Raw genomic sequence first — 17,620 nt, forward strand, 5'->3', positions numbered from 1 at the left:
CACTCATGGATTGCTGGCTAGCTATGTTTATACCTATTCCTAAATATATGCTAAATAAGGGGAGGGCTATTCAAGAATTTTCTAGAAGGGGGGACAGAGACTTTCTGGAACCATATAAGAAAACTTCTGAGTTATTGTCATGGCATTTGTACTGTCGTGGTGCCAGTGGGAATGTCTTATGCAAATGTATTATAGTTCCAAGTGCTAGCTGGTTTTGGCCAGTTTCTTGGCTACATCCTGTTTTGATTGGCAGGGTTGTGAAAACAAGTCCTGCTGATCTCCTACCTCACCAGGACTACCAATACAGTTGACTAGCTGGTATCCCTACTTAGATTTGTTTTTCTGGAATTCATCCTCTACCCCTCTCCCAGAGAGAACTAGCTAAAGCAAATTTTTTTTTTTTGAGACAGAGTCTCGCTCTGTCGCCCAGGCTAGAGTGCAATGGCACCATCTCGGCTCACTGCAAGCTCCGCCTCCCAGGTTCATGCCATTCTCCTGCCTCAGCCTCCCCAGTAGCTGGGACTACAGGCACCCGCCACCACACCTGGCTAATTTTTTGTATTTTTAGTGGAGACAGGGTTTCATTGTGTTAGCCAGGATGGTCTCGATCTCCTGACCTCGTGATCTGCCCACCTCGGCCTCCCAAAGTGCTGGGATTACAGGCATGAGCCACTGCGCCCAGCCTAAAGCAAATATTTGATCATGCCACTCCACCGTAAGACTTGATAGAAGGCCTTCCATGGTGTGGAATCCACCTAGCTAACTTCCCGGCCTCTTCTCCTGAGACTTCATGACTAATTTTTGCTTCAAAAATATCATACCATTTGAACTATAAATTTTCTTCCTTCAACTATCTGTTTTACTTGAAAGACTTACCCAGCAGAATTCAACATTACTCTCCCCACTTCTCTCCTTCCCTCCTCTGCCTCTAGCAAAATATTCATTATCCTTAAGACTCAGTGACTCAGCTCAAATGCAAGTCTTCTGGAACATTTCCCAGAGCCCCACTCTCTTTATAGCTGGGTTGGAATCTTTTGAGTTTCAATACTATCCACCCACACTGCTCCATTCTGTCATTACACTCAGCATATCTGTGCATATGTTTATCTGCTCTATCAGACTCTTCTGCTTGTGAGGGTAGAAATCCTGTCACTTATCTTTCCATTTCCAGGGACTAGCACAGTCCTTGGTGTAAAGTAGGTGTTTAGCGATGATGAACTGAAGAGTGCACTTCTCTGAGAGGGAAGATTAAGATTTTTTAACCTTGGTGGGTTAAGCATTACATAAACAAACACGAAAACACACATACACTAGGCCTCTGATAGGGAAAGCAGTGCTTCAGGTGCCCAGGAAAAGCAGTGGCATGATTGGGTGTCTAGAAGAAAATCAAAACTAAGAAAGCAAGCAGATTAGCCGGATAGCATGGAGAGCTCTGACAGATGGACTGCTGGAGTATGATTTAAGATGGAAAGGGCACATGGTAGAGTCTTAGAAGTGCCATGGGTGAGGGGTAGGGGCCAGACCATGCTGGCAGAGGCCTGCAGGATCCCAGTGGGAAAGGTTCTGATAGTTTCTGATTCATTACTTCTATACCTACCCACCCTGAGAGATCTCAGAAGCTGTCTGCAGCCTAAGAGGTCCCCAAAAGCTGAAAGCCTTGACTAAGAACATTTTGTTGACGTTTTAGACATAGGAATTTTACTTCCAGCAATCTACCCTAACAGCGTACCTGCACTAGTGACCAAACATGTACATGAATGGATATTCACTATTATTTATTTACAATAGCAAAAAATTTAGAAATATGAGTCATTTACCTCATATTTTTTCTATATTTTAAATTTTGTAAGAAGCTGTATAACTTTTATAATAATAAACCAAGAATAAAAGAATAAAGTCAGACAGGAAAGCGAACAAATGCAAAATCACTTGGAAAAGTCTTCCTAATAGCATTTCATTCATATTTTTATTACGAAATATTATTCGTTTTTGTTTTTTGAGACAAGGTCTCACTCTGTTGCCCAGGCTGGAGTGCAGTGGTGCAATCTTGGCTCACTGCATCCTCTACCTCCTGGGCTCAAGTGATCCTCCCCTCTCAGCTTGCTGAGTAGCTGGGACCACAGGCACACGCCACCACGCCTGGCTAATTATTTTAATTTTTGTAATGACAGGGTCTTGCTATGTTGCCTATGCTGATCTCGGTCTCCTGGGCTCAGGCCATCCTCTGCCTCAGCCTCCCAAAGCACTGGAATTAACAGGTGTGAGCCACTGTGCCTGGCTGAAATATTGTTTATAAGAATTGATTCAGGGATAATATTTTTGAAATGCCCTCAATGTACTTGTCGGCAATCTAGTTTCTTTCCTTATAAGCTTTCATTTATTATTGGCTTGTGGAAAGAGAAGTTACATCACCTGGGGAAGGTAGTTCCTACCAAACAGGCAGGGGTGCTGGTAGGAGCCTGGGGAGAGATTCAGAGGGGATAAAGCAAGGGCTTCCCTGAGAGGCAGGCTCTCAGCTCTCTTACCCATTGAAATTTCAGCTGCCAAACAGTAATGTCCCTCAACATGCAGGGACCATCACAACCCAGCTTTGTATAGCTAGTACTGAAAACTAAGTCTCGCATATATTGAGTAGAGTCAAAAATATGTGTTAGATGCATGATCAATTAGTCTTGTTTTCATTCTTTTAGTTTGAAACTTTCAATATAAGTTAAAATGTTGATGAGAATATACTTACAGTTGAACCACAGGTTGAAACTTTTCTTTGAAGTCAAGCCTTAGAGGGCAGCCATATTCTTCCCAAATATACCTTACTCTCTAGAAAAGGAAAAATACTTTAGTGATTTTATATATTTGGTCCATTGACAAAATTTTATAGTTTTCTTACCAAGTTTTTAGATGGTTGATGCCTCAGATATGACCTGTAAAAAAGACATTCCTCATTATTTATTTCTCTTTCCTCTTTTCAAACTTAAAAACTAAACCCATGACTTTGTTGAGGTAAGGAGGTACACAAGGGTCAAACAGATAAATAGAATTATGAAATATCGGGTGCTTTCAGGCACTTTCCACATGTATATCCACACATAGTAACACGTTCTTACAACAACTAAGGTGTGAATTGCTGTCCTCTCTTTGTAGATCTGTTACTATTCTCAGAAATTGTGTGAAACTCGTTCAAGGCTACAGACCTTGCTTTACTACTGAGCAGGCTGTGTGACAATAAAGCCCATGGTCGTTGTGCTATTCCAATGCAGTTCTTCCCAGAATATTAACAGATGAAAGAATAAGACACTTCAGAGTCAGTAACAATAGATGTGTATCTTAAAACTTCAGATGTTTCCTAATTTAGATTTCTCACGGGAGTGGAATGCTTCACGTTCATGAACTCAAGGACTTATTCCTTCAAAATCACCTCCCCCACATTCCCTGTCTTCTCAGTCCTCACACTTGAATCACTGTTTCCAGCCACATGTTCCATATATGTTACCACGTTGCAGGGGACAGACTCAGGAAACTCCCATCACAGTGACAGAGTCTATTTCATATTCTTGCCTTTCAGGCGCAGCTGCCACCTAGACACTAAAAGGTGGTGTCCTCATCAACTATTAAACATTTTCTTCTCATCCTTGTGTTTCACCAACGGCTTTCACTAAGCATTGCAACCTGGAGTATGTAGGCTGGGCCACTCTCCACCCTGCCTTAATTAATGAAATCACTTAAAGAATATGCCTACTGGTTAAACATTCTTTCATTTATTTTAATTAATAAATTAGACTACTTATTTTAAATAATTATTTCTAATTAGAATTAGAAAATTTCACAGCTTTTCAAAGATGCTTGTAAATATTTCAGAGGCTGTGGACTTCTATATTTTGACAGTCTAATAAATATTTAACATTTTAAAATGAAGATCTTTATCTTACAAAGGTAAAAGTCAAATTTTATTTAGTTATATCTTTAATACATCACATTATTAAAAATAAATATGCATACAATTAAATATAAAATCTAGAAAAACTTCAGTTAGTAGAATATTTGATGTCAGGACTTTCCGAGTAAATATATTACTTCTAACTAGCTGAACTACAGTCTTGTAGAATTTAAGCCACCATGCCCGGCTAGTTTTTTGTATTTTTAGTAGAAATGGGGTTTCGCCACGTTGGCCAGGCTGGTCTTGAACTCTTGACCTCAGGTGATCCACCTGCCTTGGCCTCCCAAAGTGCTGAGATTACAGGTGTGAGCCACTGCACCTGGTTTCAGTCATGTAGAATTTGAGAAAAATTATGTAAGGAAAAAAAATTCTTGTATGTCTTCCTTAAATTACAGGGAGCAATATGAGATTTGAGACTACATATATGTAAATGATGCTTGCTTTGCTTATCCAATTAAATTGAAGGGGGAAGACTGACTGTTGTATGTTTCAGGAAAGTTAATCATACCATCTACACATTTTGCTTAATGCTAAAACTGACTGCACAGTGTCAAGCCGAACACATGGATGCTAATAATCATCCACTGAATAAGTACTGATTGTAAAGTATTGGTACTACGTTAATATAAAACTCAGTGCTTATGTTAAAAAATTTCTTACTTTTCAATCACGTATGAAAAATCATGGTGATGACATCCTTTTTTACTAAATCTACAAAAAACAAAACATAATGAAGTTGTAATATCATTTCTTAAATATTTGCACAAACATTTAATCATTTAACTTAGTGATTCTCAAACTGGAGAGTGTCACAGACTCATCATTTACTGAATTAGAATCTCTGGTTAGCGTGTGGCCTTAGCATTTCTGTTTTTAAAACATCAGTTTCATAAATGTTTCAGGAGATACCAGAATTTGAAATCTACTGATTTATCTCTTATATTTGACACATGCTTATTAAAAATTTATAGCAGATGCAGGGCTTGGGGAGAGGTTGCTCAAAAGATAGACAATTTCAATTAGATAGGAGGAGTAAGTTCCAGAGATCTATTGTACAACATGGTGACTTTAGTTCCTGATATATTGTATTCTTGAAAAACGCAAAGAGAGTAGATGTGTTTTCTCACCACCAAAATGATAACTATTTGAAGTAAGACATATGTCAACTAGCTAGATTCAGTCATTCCACAATGTATTTTAAAACATCATGTGGTACATGCTAAATACATACAATTTTATCTGTCAAATCAGAACAAAAACCAAAAAACTCCCCAACACAGAAAGAAACAAGAGTTGGCAAGGAAGCAGAGAAATTGGGACCCATATATATTGCTGGTGATAATGTAAAACAGTGCAGCTGCTGTGGAAAACAGCTTGGAGGTTCCTTAACAAGTTAAACATAGGATTACCATACAACCTAGCAATTCCACTCCTAGGTACATACCCACAATAATTCAAAACAGGTGTTCAAACAAACACTTGTACACAAATATTCATAGCTGCACTATTCACAAAAGCCAGAAGGTAGAAACATCCCAAATATCCATGAACTGCTGGATGGATAAACAAAATGTGGTATGTCCATTCAATGGAATATTACTCAGCTGTAAAAGGGAAGGAAGGACTAATACATGCCTGTTGAACCTCAAAAGCAGACTAAGTGAATGCAGCTGGACACAAAAGGTCATATGTTGTAGGATCCCATTTATGTGAAATATTCAGAGCAGGCAAATCCATAGAGATTATGGTTTTGAGACAGCAGATTATGGTTGCCAGGGGCTGGGGGAAAGGGAGAATGGGGAATGACTGCTAATTGGGTAAAGAGTTTCCTTTTGGGGTGACAAAAATATTGTGGAACTACGTAGTGGTGCTAGCTGTACAACATCGTGAACTGGACTCAGAATTAAGTCCAGTACTTAATTACATTGAATTGTATACTTTAGAATGGTAAGTTTATGTTATGTGAATTTCATCACACTTTTTAAAAAGCTGCCGTGGTAAAACATGCACATGCACACACAAAAATAAAAACTCATAGAAAATCTATCAAAATGAAAACAAATTTCTTTGGACTGTTTTATTAGATGTAAACTTCTTTTAAACACAAGATTTCTAGTTGCTACTATTGTGCAGGTAAGGACTTATTTTTAGGATTAACATAATTTCTAGTTAGGGTTCATAAGACAGAAGGCTATAATGATAGTTGTAATTATAGGAGTTTTTAGTTAGGTAAATTATTCCTCTGACCATTTTAGCTGGCTGCTTCCAGTGGAACTTAGAAAGAACCCTTGTCACCACCATTTTTAGATAGATATTGGAAGTCTAGACCATCTCTCACCCTGAACCCAAATTGGACCCCAAGAGTTGACAACTCTCCTTCATTGACAAGTCCCTGGCTCTCCAAAAGTATCTTGGACCCCATGCTACTCCAGGTCTCCCTTGGTGACTGTAAAATCCATAGGCCCACTGCAACCTGAGCCCAAGATATTAGAGTTTTTAGGGTTCCAGGAAAGTGGGTCATTGACTAAGAGGCCCAGAATAAGGTCCTAAAATCCGTGTTTTCAAAACATGTTCTCCAAGTGATTCTGATGAGTAACTGAGCTTGATAGTTATTATCTGGACCCTCCCAGAAACAGACTGCTTCAAACTGCTTTCCATCTCACTTTAGAAGGAAATCGGGCCTGAGAAGGAATTCTGCATGCAGTGGTACTGGGAATTGATTTTGGTAACATGTTTACACCAGTTATTCTCAAACGTTAGTGCCCCTTGCAATCTCCTGGAAATTTTGTTAAAATGTAGATTTTGATTCCGCAGGTGTGGGATGAGGCCTGAGAATCTACATTTCTAACAAGTTCTCAGGTGATGCCAGTGTTGGTCCATAGGCCATACTCTAAGGAGCAAAGATGTAAATCATCCCTGAAATAGGAATGATACCGGCTATATAAATCAACTAGCCTTTTTGCATTTCCTGGGAAAGGAATTACCGGTGCAAAGATGTTAGGAAATGCAAATTTAGGAAATGCTGAATGAGATGCAAATACTTAATTATCAATCCAGCAACTGATTATTACAACTCAGTAATAATTAAAAGATTATTAGAATGACAGAGGAGTAGACATTTGTTTTGGATGTTAGCAAGTAATTTCATAAATACTCAGATAAGAGTCAATGTTCCCCCACTCTCACTCCCACTCCTAACTGAAGGAAAGGAATCACAATACATTTCTGTCTCTGTTATACATTTAGCCTCAGCTAAACAGATTTGTGTATGCTGCCTCTGATTTTCTCCCAGGTAGAAGAAAGAGAGCTATGGTGAATGGAAGACACAGAGTCCAACGTGCTTCGTCATGAACCATAGTAGAACAGAGAAAATTCACATGTTGGGATTCTTTGGGGCAATCACTGTGGTTCTGCTAGGCTTGTTCTAAGAAATTTCCCATAGAAAATTGTGCAGAAAACTGAGGCTTCTCTGATATGGGTGTAAGCAGTTCTCTGATGGAAATGAAATTATAACTGGTTTGAGAAGGATGGAAAACAGCTAAGTGTTTCTCCCTCCTATTTTTCTGGGAATAAGCCATAGACTGAAGAGTTGAGAGAGGCAACCGTGAAGGATAGAGACTGGCTTATTAAAAGGGAAGGTGGAGAAAAAATGTTAGTAATAGAGAAAGAGGCTAATTCTTTTTATTTTTAGTATGATTCAAATGTAGTATTTAACCTGACCAAAGTTTAAACCAATTGAATCTAGGCATGAACATCAATTCAGTTTTGGATTTCATTGTGGATGTGTCAGTCATTAGGCTATTATCACTAGTAGTTATCACTTAGTTTACCATTTGTTTTAAAACTTAAAGAGTAACACAGGTCAAATGGAAATATACTTACCCTTTAATTGCAATGAATTTTTTATCATCACAGCCAACAGCTATTTGGAATACCTAAAATGAAGTAACTTAGGTAGTGAGTTCAGCAGTTCTGATTCATATGATCTAAAATATTATGACAGCTAAAACCAATTGCATTTTAGATTTAAAATAATAACTTGTAAAATGTAGGGTTCTCTTATACTACTGCTCTGCACTGTTTTCTTCCTCTTTCCTTGATCACTTTTTTTTCTTTGCTTCCTTTTGTCTTTACTGCTCACGAGGCCCAAAAGTTGGGTCTCTCCTTTCTTACATTTGTGTCTCAGGAAATTGATCCAAATTCATCCTTTTTTTTTTTTTTGAGATGAAGTCTTGTTCTGTCGCTCAGGCTGGAGTTCAGTGGTGCGATCTCAGCTCACTGCAACCTCCGCCACCTGAGTTCAAGCGATTTTCCTGCCTCAGCCTCCCAAGTAGCTGGGATTATAGGCATGCACCACCATGCCCAGCTAATTTTGTATTTTTAGTAGAGACAGGGTTTCACCATGTTGGTCAGGCTGGTCTCAAATTCCTGACCTCGTATGATCCACCTGCCTCTGCCTCCCAAAGCGCTGGGATTACAGGTGGGAGCCACCACACCGGGCTCGAACTCATCTTTTACCTGTTTCTCTACAACCATGGCTATCAACTTCCTACTTCCAGTTTGTACCTCTGACTCAGCTGGCAGGTTTCTATAATCTATCCAGCTACTAATCTGACTTGCTGTTTTCACTTTTGTAAACTAGTAATTTCTCAGGGTACTGAGCATCATGTGAAATAGCATCTTACTATTGTTATTCCTCCTTTAAGCAGCAATACTCTATTCAAAGGAGCACTGGCCACAGGCTAATTATTAACTATTAAACCACTGTCCTCATTTTATGGATATTTATTCTAAACATTACTCATAATTGCTTTTTTAAAGAAATGCACGTACGTGCTTTGTTGGAAAACAAATGACCTGTGGATCCTATAGCTTTGTTAACACAGCCCATGCTTCTCTGTAGGTCAACTTGGGAATACAGTGGAGAAAGGCAAGTGTAAAATCAAACAATGGCATTGTATAGACAGGCTGTTCCATGATATCTTGTTGCATGGGCTGGAAATGCCCAAGAAGGGCATTTGATATGGAAAAGACTAACTCTCAACCAAATAAAATCCCATTCGAATCTGATGCAATAAGTATATTGCATCTATCCCCAAATGTACCTCTACCGTTAGTAGCAATTTTTACCTTCTCTTTTTAACAGATTCAATACTTTTGCAGTAAGAACAGGGTAGAATGAATATTACACACAAAAATTAAAATAGAATTTCATGGAACTTTGCTAAGAAGATAGGTTATATCTGGTAGGTGGAATGCATTATATCTAAAGATGAGACTATTAGCTTCATTAAATCTCAGTTATTAGGAAAATGAACTGTTGCAAAATATCTTACCCTGCTTGTAATGCTTAGATACATGTTGCTTAAAAATAATATACAGGTTCCATGGAACTAAAATACAATTAATTACTATACAGATATTAAAGGAAGGCTTACAGAGATAGTGAAAGTTAAAAATAAAGTGGATGAATGCTTTAGCTTTATTTATAAGAACTGTCAATTTTCCAGGCAGAGTCATGGCTTCTTGTAACCAGGGTCCTGGTTCTCCCTCCGCTGGGATATCTACTTCCATTTCCACCTGGCTCCAGGACCCCTGCCCTTCCAGCAGGCTGTCTCAGTAGGGTCTACACACTTGCATTCTGCCTTATGCATGTTGTTGGATATTGCACATTTCCACAAAGCAAATCTGGAAAAACTCTAATACTCCCTACCCTATAAGAAGGACTTGGGGGTCAGGAGGGTGGGGATAGAAGAATGATGTCCAGCCAAGTTTGGTGGCCTTAAAGAGTTGACCCTGCTAAACCAAGACCTTTTAGTCTTCATTTCAAAGGCCTGCTTCACAGTGGGAGTTCATATTTTATTTCCTGGACCACTTAATTTCATGCACAGGGCCTGATTTGTTCTCCCAACCACTCTACCCACAGTCCTCACCAGCCACCATCATTAAATCTTTGCTTTCCTGATCAGAATCACTGGCCTGCCCTTTATCTTTACTAAATTATCTATATAAGGGTTGACAAAGGTTCTCAAATCTATCATAGTCAGGACCCACCATCACTTGATGATCTCATTTGCAATATTTCTTCTCTTCCTTGTCCTAGTTGAAAAAAATCACCCCAAGCCTCAGGATCAACAACCACGGCTAGGATTAAAAATGTGAGTTAACCTGTAGGTGGATATTGAAAAGGAGTTGCAGGTATAGTGTGGGGAGCACAAATAACCCTGTTTCCTAGAGCACCCACTGCTGCAGGGCTGACACATATTCCCCAGAACTGGACACCTAATTAGAGAGATTCTGGCATATAGCCTAAATGACAACATTTCTCCTCAGTGCAGAGACGGAGCCGGACAGCTCCTGCCTTAACCAAGAGTCGGACATAGTGTATTTCTTCTAACCAGACAGATTAACTGACCTGGGACAGGGATTCTAAAGGCCCTCAACACCAATGCTGTTAGATAATAGGGACTGCACAAAGTTGTAGTGACCCCTCCCAGGGAAAATTCATCTCGGAAGGATTTACTAGGGCCCTCTAGGGGCTGGCCTACATTTCTGCATTTCCAGTTCTTGGTGCATGGTTAAGAAGTGAGATGCAGCCTTGTTGGAGCTGCCAGTTCTGTTTGCTGCTCTGCTGCAGGCTCTGAACACTAAATGACAAAGACAACAGGCTCCTATTCAAATAGTGCAGTCTGTGTCCCTTCGGTCCAGCAGGTTTAGCAAGGGCCTAACTTCACCCAGTGGGATAAGTCTGTAGGCCATGGTTCTGTGTATACACAGAGCTGGGTCCTATGTCTCTGCAATATTTATCTGGGAGGCTGATGGCTTGCTAAGCCACAAGTATGGGAGCACAAGGAAGGGACCTGGTGGTTGAAGGCATACTTCGCAGTTGTGTACATGTTTGGATTTCCTTGGCTGACTAGAGGACCTGCCTCTACAAGGCCACATTTCCTGTTGCCTGAAAGGGCTGCTGCATGTTTCCTCATTCTATTTCAGTGGGTAGGTCAGGACAAACTACCTGCAGTGGGCACAGAGGATGGCTAGATTTGTCCTGTCCTTGTCTGCAGGGTACCAAAGAGGAAACAGAAGGAAGAAACCAGTATATTAGATAATTACTATGGAATAGGCATTGTTTTGGGTACTTTACATGAATAATCTCATCCAATACTCTCAACGACCCCGTAAGATAGATGGTACATTTTCCCTTTTACAAATGAGGCAGCTGAGGCTCAGAGTAAGTAGCCTACCCAAGCCAGTGGATGGTAGAGCGTGGATCTGAACTCAGGTTAGATGAACCTGATTTTGTAATGCCTTGGCTGGGCAGGATAGAATGAATAGAGATCCCTAAAAAAATCTATAGATTAGAGAGGGCTGGAGGAAACCACGGTGCTTTGGGAAGGCATCCATAAAGGAAGAGGGTAAAAGCAGTTAAAGACAGAAACTGCAGACCTAGGCTAGGGTAGGACCTTGCTAGGTTGTGGTTTCTTACTTCCTACATGGATTAAGCTGGCATGTGGTAGGCAGACAGGGGAGTTGTTGGTGTGCACCTGCAGGCGATTTCCTGGGGAAGCAGCGTGTGTCCGCAGTGCTCGAGGATGGATCACGTCTGCCTCAGTTCAAGGCTTCCTCTAAATGTATGGAAACTTGCCCTGGTAGGAATGCAGGTTCCTCATGCTTGGGTTCTGAATGGGAAGGGCCAGGTCCTATTTCGCTTTGTATTCCCCATATATAACACAATGCCTGGTATATAGTAGGTGCTCCATATATGTTTATTGAACTTTAGGCTGAGAAGTAATAGAGAGAGGAGACAAGTGTGAAATATAGACTCAAAGGAGGCGGAGTTGTTAAGAATTTATGTTGAATTTCACAATAATATAATAGAATAATATATAATATAATAATAATAATGTGCAGTTACCTGAACACCTTGATACTATTTCATCCCTCCATGCCTTTTCCTGGAATGTTTTTGCACCTGCCTGCTGAACTTCTACTCATTCATCACTGGTCATTTGGTGTATCCCTTTCTTTTCACCTTTCCCCTCCCAGTCTCAGTAAACTTCCTTAGTTTACTTTCCTCTGGGCTGTTTGAGAACTGTGTATACCATTTTCCATAATAAAATGTTGCAAAATTAAGCTAGTTTATGTTTAGCTCTAGGGAAGGTACTCTGTCTTTTTATTTTTGCAACTCCCATTACCAAGCACATAGACTGACACACAGAAACGGAGTAGGCATACAATAAACTTTTAAAAATGAATACATGATTTTTTCTTTGTTTTTTTATTAAATTATGAATAAATGATTTTTTGAAGAAATAAGTGCAGGATAAATATGGAACTTGCTAAGTAATAGGAGGGTGGTATTGTATGGAGGTATTGTATGCATTATTTGGTTGACCACCTATACATTCTTGAAGTAAAATAGTTGGGTCTTCAACCCATCTCACTTACCTTTTGGGCCATTCGACATGTTTTTGAATATTCACTAGGTCGAAACTGAACCATCACAAGACCCGTGTGGTTGTCTCTAGGAGAAACGATCCGTGCAGGTTATTGTGTCATGTGAGAGACAGGCATGACACTGTCTTTCTGTAGAGCAAGTGCAAAGTCCCATGTGCACGGTGTGATTGACCTCCCACGTGAATTTCTAGAGGCCTGGAGGATGGTGCTGCTGGCAACAGCTCTCTGCTTCTGCTAAGGCAGCTCTGCATGCTGGTCCTATTGTAAAGTTGCTCCCACCTCATGGTATCCCATGTTTTGGCTACCATAGGGTTAATGCGATGGGAAACAGAAATGAGCATCCTACCAGCATTTCAACCCCCCTATTTCATTAACACAGTCCCTGGGCAATGGGGCTCTGCTGCTGACATCTTGACCTGTCTGAAGGTGGCAGCCACTGGGTGGGTTGGTTCCTCCTCTGGCTCCTACCTGTTTTCCCCTCGTATTGATAACACCTTTGGAGCAATAGTGAGTGAGTTGTAAAATTAGTTTTCTGAGCCACATTAAACTGTGTAATATGATCTGACTGGGATTGAAAGCTAGGTCAGATAGAATGCCTTTCTCCACTATGAAGTGTACAAGAATCATTTTGTGTTCAGACAAAATGTGAGGGCTAAAAAATTACAGAAGAAGAAAATGTGAAAGTTTGATTTATACCTACACCTGCTAAGATTTTTCTTGTCAAAAAAAAATGAGGACAAACAAACATAAAAAGTATCCTGGGCAATTTTACGTGTATTCTATAGCAATGTAAATCTTAGTAAATATCCACAAAACCAAAAATATCCAAAGGAACCCAGACCATTAGGAGCATAAACAGGTAAGTTGGTGGGTGAAAGGGAAAGGAAGGAATTGAGCCTCTCCTGGCTGTGGAGTCTAAAGCAGCATTTCTCCCTACTCTTCCTGGGCAGTCTCTGTGCCTGATTTTTATATTTATATATATGTATAAATATTATATATATATATATAAATATATATATATATAAATTCTGTGTTCTTCATACCACTTACCAGTATTTGGAATTACTTATTTGATGATTGACTGTTTTCCCACTGGAGAGTGGATTCTATGACACTAGAACTTCATCTTTCTCATTTACCCTATATTTCAAATACCTAGAAAGTGCTTGGCATAGAGCAGGTAGTCAAACTCACTTGGAGTAGCACCAGACTAAAGAAAAATGGATTCTTCCTGCTGGGCGTGGAGGCTCACGCCTGTAATCCCAGCACTTTGGGGAGCCGAGGCGGGCGGATCACCTAAGGTTGGGAGTTCGAGACCAGCCTGACCAACATGGAGAAACTATGTCTCTACTAAAAATACAAAATTAGCAGGGTGTGGTGGCGCATGCCTGTAATCCCACCTACTTGAGAGGCTGAGGCAGGAGAATCACTTGAACCTGCAAGGCAGAGGTTGCAGTGAGCCGAGATTGTGCCATTGCACTCCAGCCTGGATGACAGAGCGAGAGTCCATCTCAAAAAAAAAAAAGAAAAAAGAAAATTTGATTTTTCATAGAGAAAATATGCTATTTTTCCAAGAAAATACTTCCAGGCTGTAATGACAGCCATAGGAATGCCTTCACACAGCATTCCATGTTGATTGTCTTCCTCCAGGTAGCCTAGCTGCTACCTTACTGCAGGAGTCAAAGACAGCATTTTATCTGGCTCTATGCATAAAGAGTTTCTGTGATATCAGAGTTCTTGTTTATGCTAGTGATGGTATGTAGAAACTTTGAGATGGGAACTAGTGATAAAACATGCTTGAAAATTATTCAACTAAGAAATAGCCCGTTTTTTGCATCTTCATTTGGATGAAAGAGAAATTCAGATAGGTCACGTTTCTTATTAAACTACAAGGAGTATTTTACATTTTATACAGTTAAATATTAATTTTACATCTATCCAGATATTGAAAGGAATCTGAAATTTGAATATTTAAAAGAATGTGAGGCCATTTAAATAAAAGAACAGCCACAAATCAATAACCTGAGTAGCATATTTGATACTGAGAAAGTTCTTTTAAAAGTTATACTTACTGCGTCTCAAAGTAATCAGGTATTCTCTCATAATCTACATTCTGATAAAATGTTAGTGTCTGAAAAAAGAAAATTTAAAATTTATGTAGAGCAGGGAAATTGGAGGTGGTGATCCCACTTTAGCAGCATGTGGCTTTCCACATCTAGGCATGTAAAATGCCTTCATTAGGGTACGTAATGATGTTGATCACTTGTAAGTAATCAACAAGATTGACTGGTGGATAGACAGGTGCATAGATATGTAATAAAGCAAGTATGCAAATATAATAAAATATTAATGCACATAGTGGGTGGAGATATAGAGCTGTTAAATGTAAAATTCTTTCAACTTTTCTGTATGTTTGACATTTTCCATAATAAAATGTTGCAAAATTATAATATAAATTGAATTCATAGCCTCACCAAGAATCTCACATAAAAGTAATTCTACCTGATAGAAATGTTCATATGTGCTTTTCAGGAGGTATATACTAAAATATTCATTGTAACATTATTCAGAATAGCCCCCAAATAGAAACAGATCAATGTTCATCAACAGTAAAATGCCTAAGGATATCTTGTAGCACATTCATACAGAGCGACACAATAGATCAGCGAGTATGAATGAATGACAGCTACAGAAAACATGGACTTTCATAAGCATCATATTCAAAGACAAAAGCAAGACAAAAATACAATATATGTAGATATTTATGGATGGTTTTGTGTATATAATATATATGCAATGATTCCCTTCATATGAAGTTCAAAAATAGACAAAGCTTAGCTATATTATTTAGTGATGCATATGTAGGTTGTGAAACTATTAAGAAAAGTGAGGAAATTATTATTATTATTATTATTTTTTTGAGATGGAGTTTCACTCTTGTCACCCAGGCTGGAGTGCAATGGCGCAATCTCGGCTCACTACAACCTCCACCTCCCAGGTTCAAGCGATTCTCCTGTCTCAGCCTCCTGAGTAGCTGGGATTACAGGTACCTGCCACCACATCCAGCCAATTTTTGTATTTTTAGTAAAGACGGGGTTTCACCATGTTGGTCAGGCTGGTCCTGAACTTCTGACCTCATGCGATCCGCCCCCCTCGGCCTCCCAAAGTGCTGGGATTCAGGTGTGAGCCACTATGCCTGGCTGAAAAGTAAGGAAATTATTACCACAAAAGTCAGACTAATGTTTAACTTGGAAAAGGAGACAATTCTGATCAGGGAAAACACAGGAGGGCTTTGGGTACTTCTGATGTTATATTTTTTTGACTTGAATGGTGATTACATTGGTGTTTGGTTCACAATAATTTGCTAAATTATGCATAAATGTTTTATTTACTTTTGTATGTGGGTGTTATATTCATTTTTAAAAAACAAATGATTAGCTATGATGCTTAGCATCATACTAGCCAATAATTAGTCTGTGAAGTTACAGTGACCCAGCCTGCATTACATAAGCAAGGTGCTTTCATAATATACTATTGTACTTCATTGAGCCTCAATTGCTATAGGATGTAAGACTCATCCTGATTTCAGAGATGTTAAAAGTTAAGAAGAAAGTGCCCTATCGAAGAGATCACTTGAGGTTAGGAGTTCAAGACCAGCTTGGCCAACATGGTGAAACCCTGTCTCTACTAAAAAAAAAAAATACAAAAATTAGCCAGGCATGGTGGCATGCACCTGTAATCCCAATTACTTGGGAGGCTGAGATACAAGAATGGCTTGAACCCGGGGAGCAGAGGTTGCAGTGAACCAACATTGTGCCGCTGCACTCCAGCCTGGATGACAGAGTGAGACCCTGTCTCAAAAAAAGAAAGTGCCTTTGAATTGATAAAATATGGTAGTTGTAGTGATGGTAGCAGTAGGAGTAGTGGTAGTGTTTGTAGTAATGCATACATATAGTACTTACTATGTGCCAGGTGCTTTTCTAAGCCCTTAATGTGTACTAACTCATTTAATCCTCATAAGAACCTTATGTGTCAAGTTGAAAGAAGAAAAAAAATTAGAATAGAAGAACCTTATGAGGTAGTTACTTTCATTACTATTATTATCCCCAATTTACTGACGAGAGAATTACAGAGAGATTTAAAAACTTATTCAGTGTCATTTGGTAGTAAATGGTAGAGCCAGTATTTAATTAGAAATGCAAATTTTGTATTTTTGCAAAATGCAATGTTTCATTGCCATCGGTCATTTGTATATTTTTTATGAATAACTAGTAGTTTGAAGGTCTGAGTTGCAAATACACAGATATACAGTAGACCCTTGAACAACACAGGTTTGAACTGTGCAAGTACACTTATACATGGGATTTTTTTTTCAATTAGTATACTGGAAAGTTTTTTGGAGATTTGTGGCAATTTGAAAAAACAGTTGAACTATGTAGCCTAGAATACTGAAAAAATTAAGAAAATGGTATTTCACGAGTACATAAAATATATGTGGATACTAGTCTATTTTATCATTTGCTACCATAAAATATATACAGATCTACTGTAAAGTTAAAATTTATCAAAACTTACACAAACATTTACAGACCACACATGGTGCCATTTGCAGTTGAAATATAAACAAATGTAAAGGTGCGGTAATAAACCATAACTGCATGAAATTAACTACAGTATACATTGTACAATGTGATCATTTCACAGCACCTCCAATTGCTATTGCTGTGAGCTCAAGTGTTGTGAGTATCTGCTTAAAATGCTTTGTGACACTAGTCATCCTGTGGGCAGTTCGTCCTTCCAGTAAATTGCATATCACAGCAAAAACTGATCTCTTATGGTTCTAGCATATTTTTTATCATGTTTAGTGCAATACTGTAAACCTTGAATAACACCATGGGCCTATACAAAGTGCCACTAGTGATGCTGTGGAAGGTGCTTCCAAGCAAAGAAAAGTCATGACATTACAAGAAAATGTTGAACGAGAGAGAAAATTGAAAAACAGAACAAAACAAAAAAAGAGAAATGAAAAAAATGTTGAATTGATTGATATGTACCGGTGTGTGTGTGTGTGTGTGTGTGTATATATATGTATATGCACCTATATATATAACCTGTATACATATATATGTACCTGTATAGATATGTACCCATATATATGCCTGTATATATATATATGTGTGTATATATATATACCTGTATATATATAGAGAGAGAGAGAGGGAGAGAGAG

General features: G+C 38.9%; 1 protein-coding gene across 8 annotated transcripts in view; it reads right to left on the reverse strand.

The window, feature by feature from the left end:
* CATSPERE (catsper channel auxiliary subunit epsilon) overlaps nucleotides 1-17,620 on the reverse strand; it is a 168,076-nt gene that overhangs the window by 44,782 nt on the left and 105,674 nt on the right. For all 8 annotated transcript variants that reach the window (XM_030812572.1, XM_030812577.1, XM_030812571.1 and 5 more), the window contains 6 exons: nucleotides 14,464-14,522; nucleotides 12,383-12,458; nucleotides 7,817-7,869; nucleotides 4,595-4,645; nucleotides 2,888-2,921; nucleotides 2,738-2,817 (listed from right to left, as the gene is read on the reverse strand). In XM_030812572.1, the coding sequence (XP_030668432.1) occupies nucleotides 2,738-2,817; nucleotides 2,888-2,921; nucleotides 4,595-4,645; nucleotides 7,817-7,869; nucleotides 12,383-12,458; nucleotides 14,464-14,522 (353 nt within the window). The remainder of the gene's footprint in view (nucleotides 1-2,737; nucleotides 2,818-2,887; nucleotides 2,922-4,594; nucleotides 4,646-7,816; nucleotides 7,870-12,382; nucleotides 12,459-14,463; nucleotides 14,523-17,620) is intronic.

Source organism: Nomascus leucogenys, chromosome 5 (assembly GCF_006542625.1).
Source record: "Nomascus leucogenys isolate Asia chromosome 5, Asia_NLE_v1, whole genome shotgun sequence".
Lineage (NCBI taxonomy): Eukaryota > Metazoa > Chordata > Mammalia > Primates > Hylobatidae > Nomascus > Nomascus leucogenys.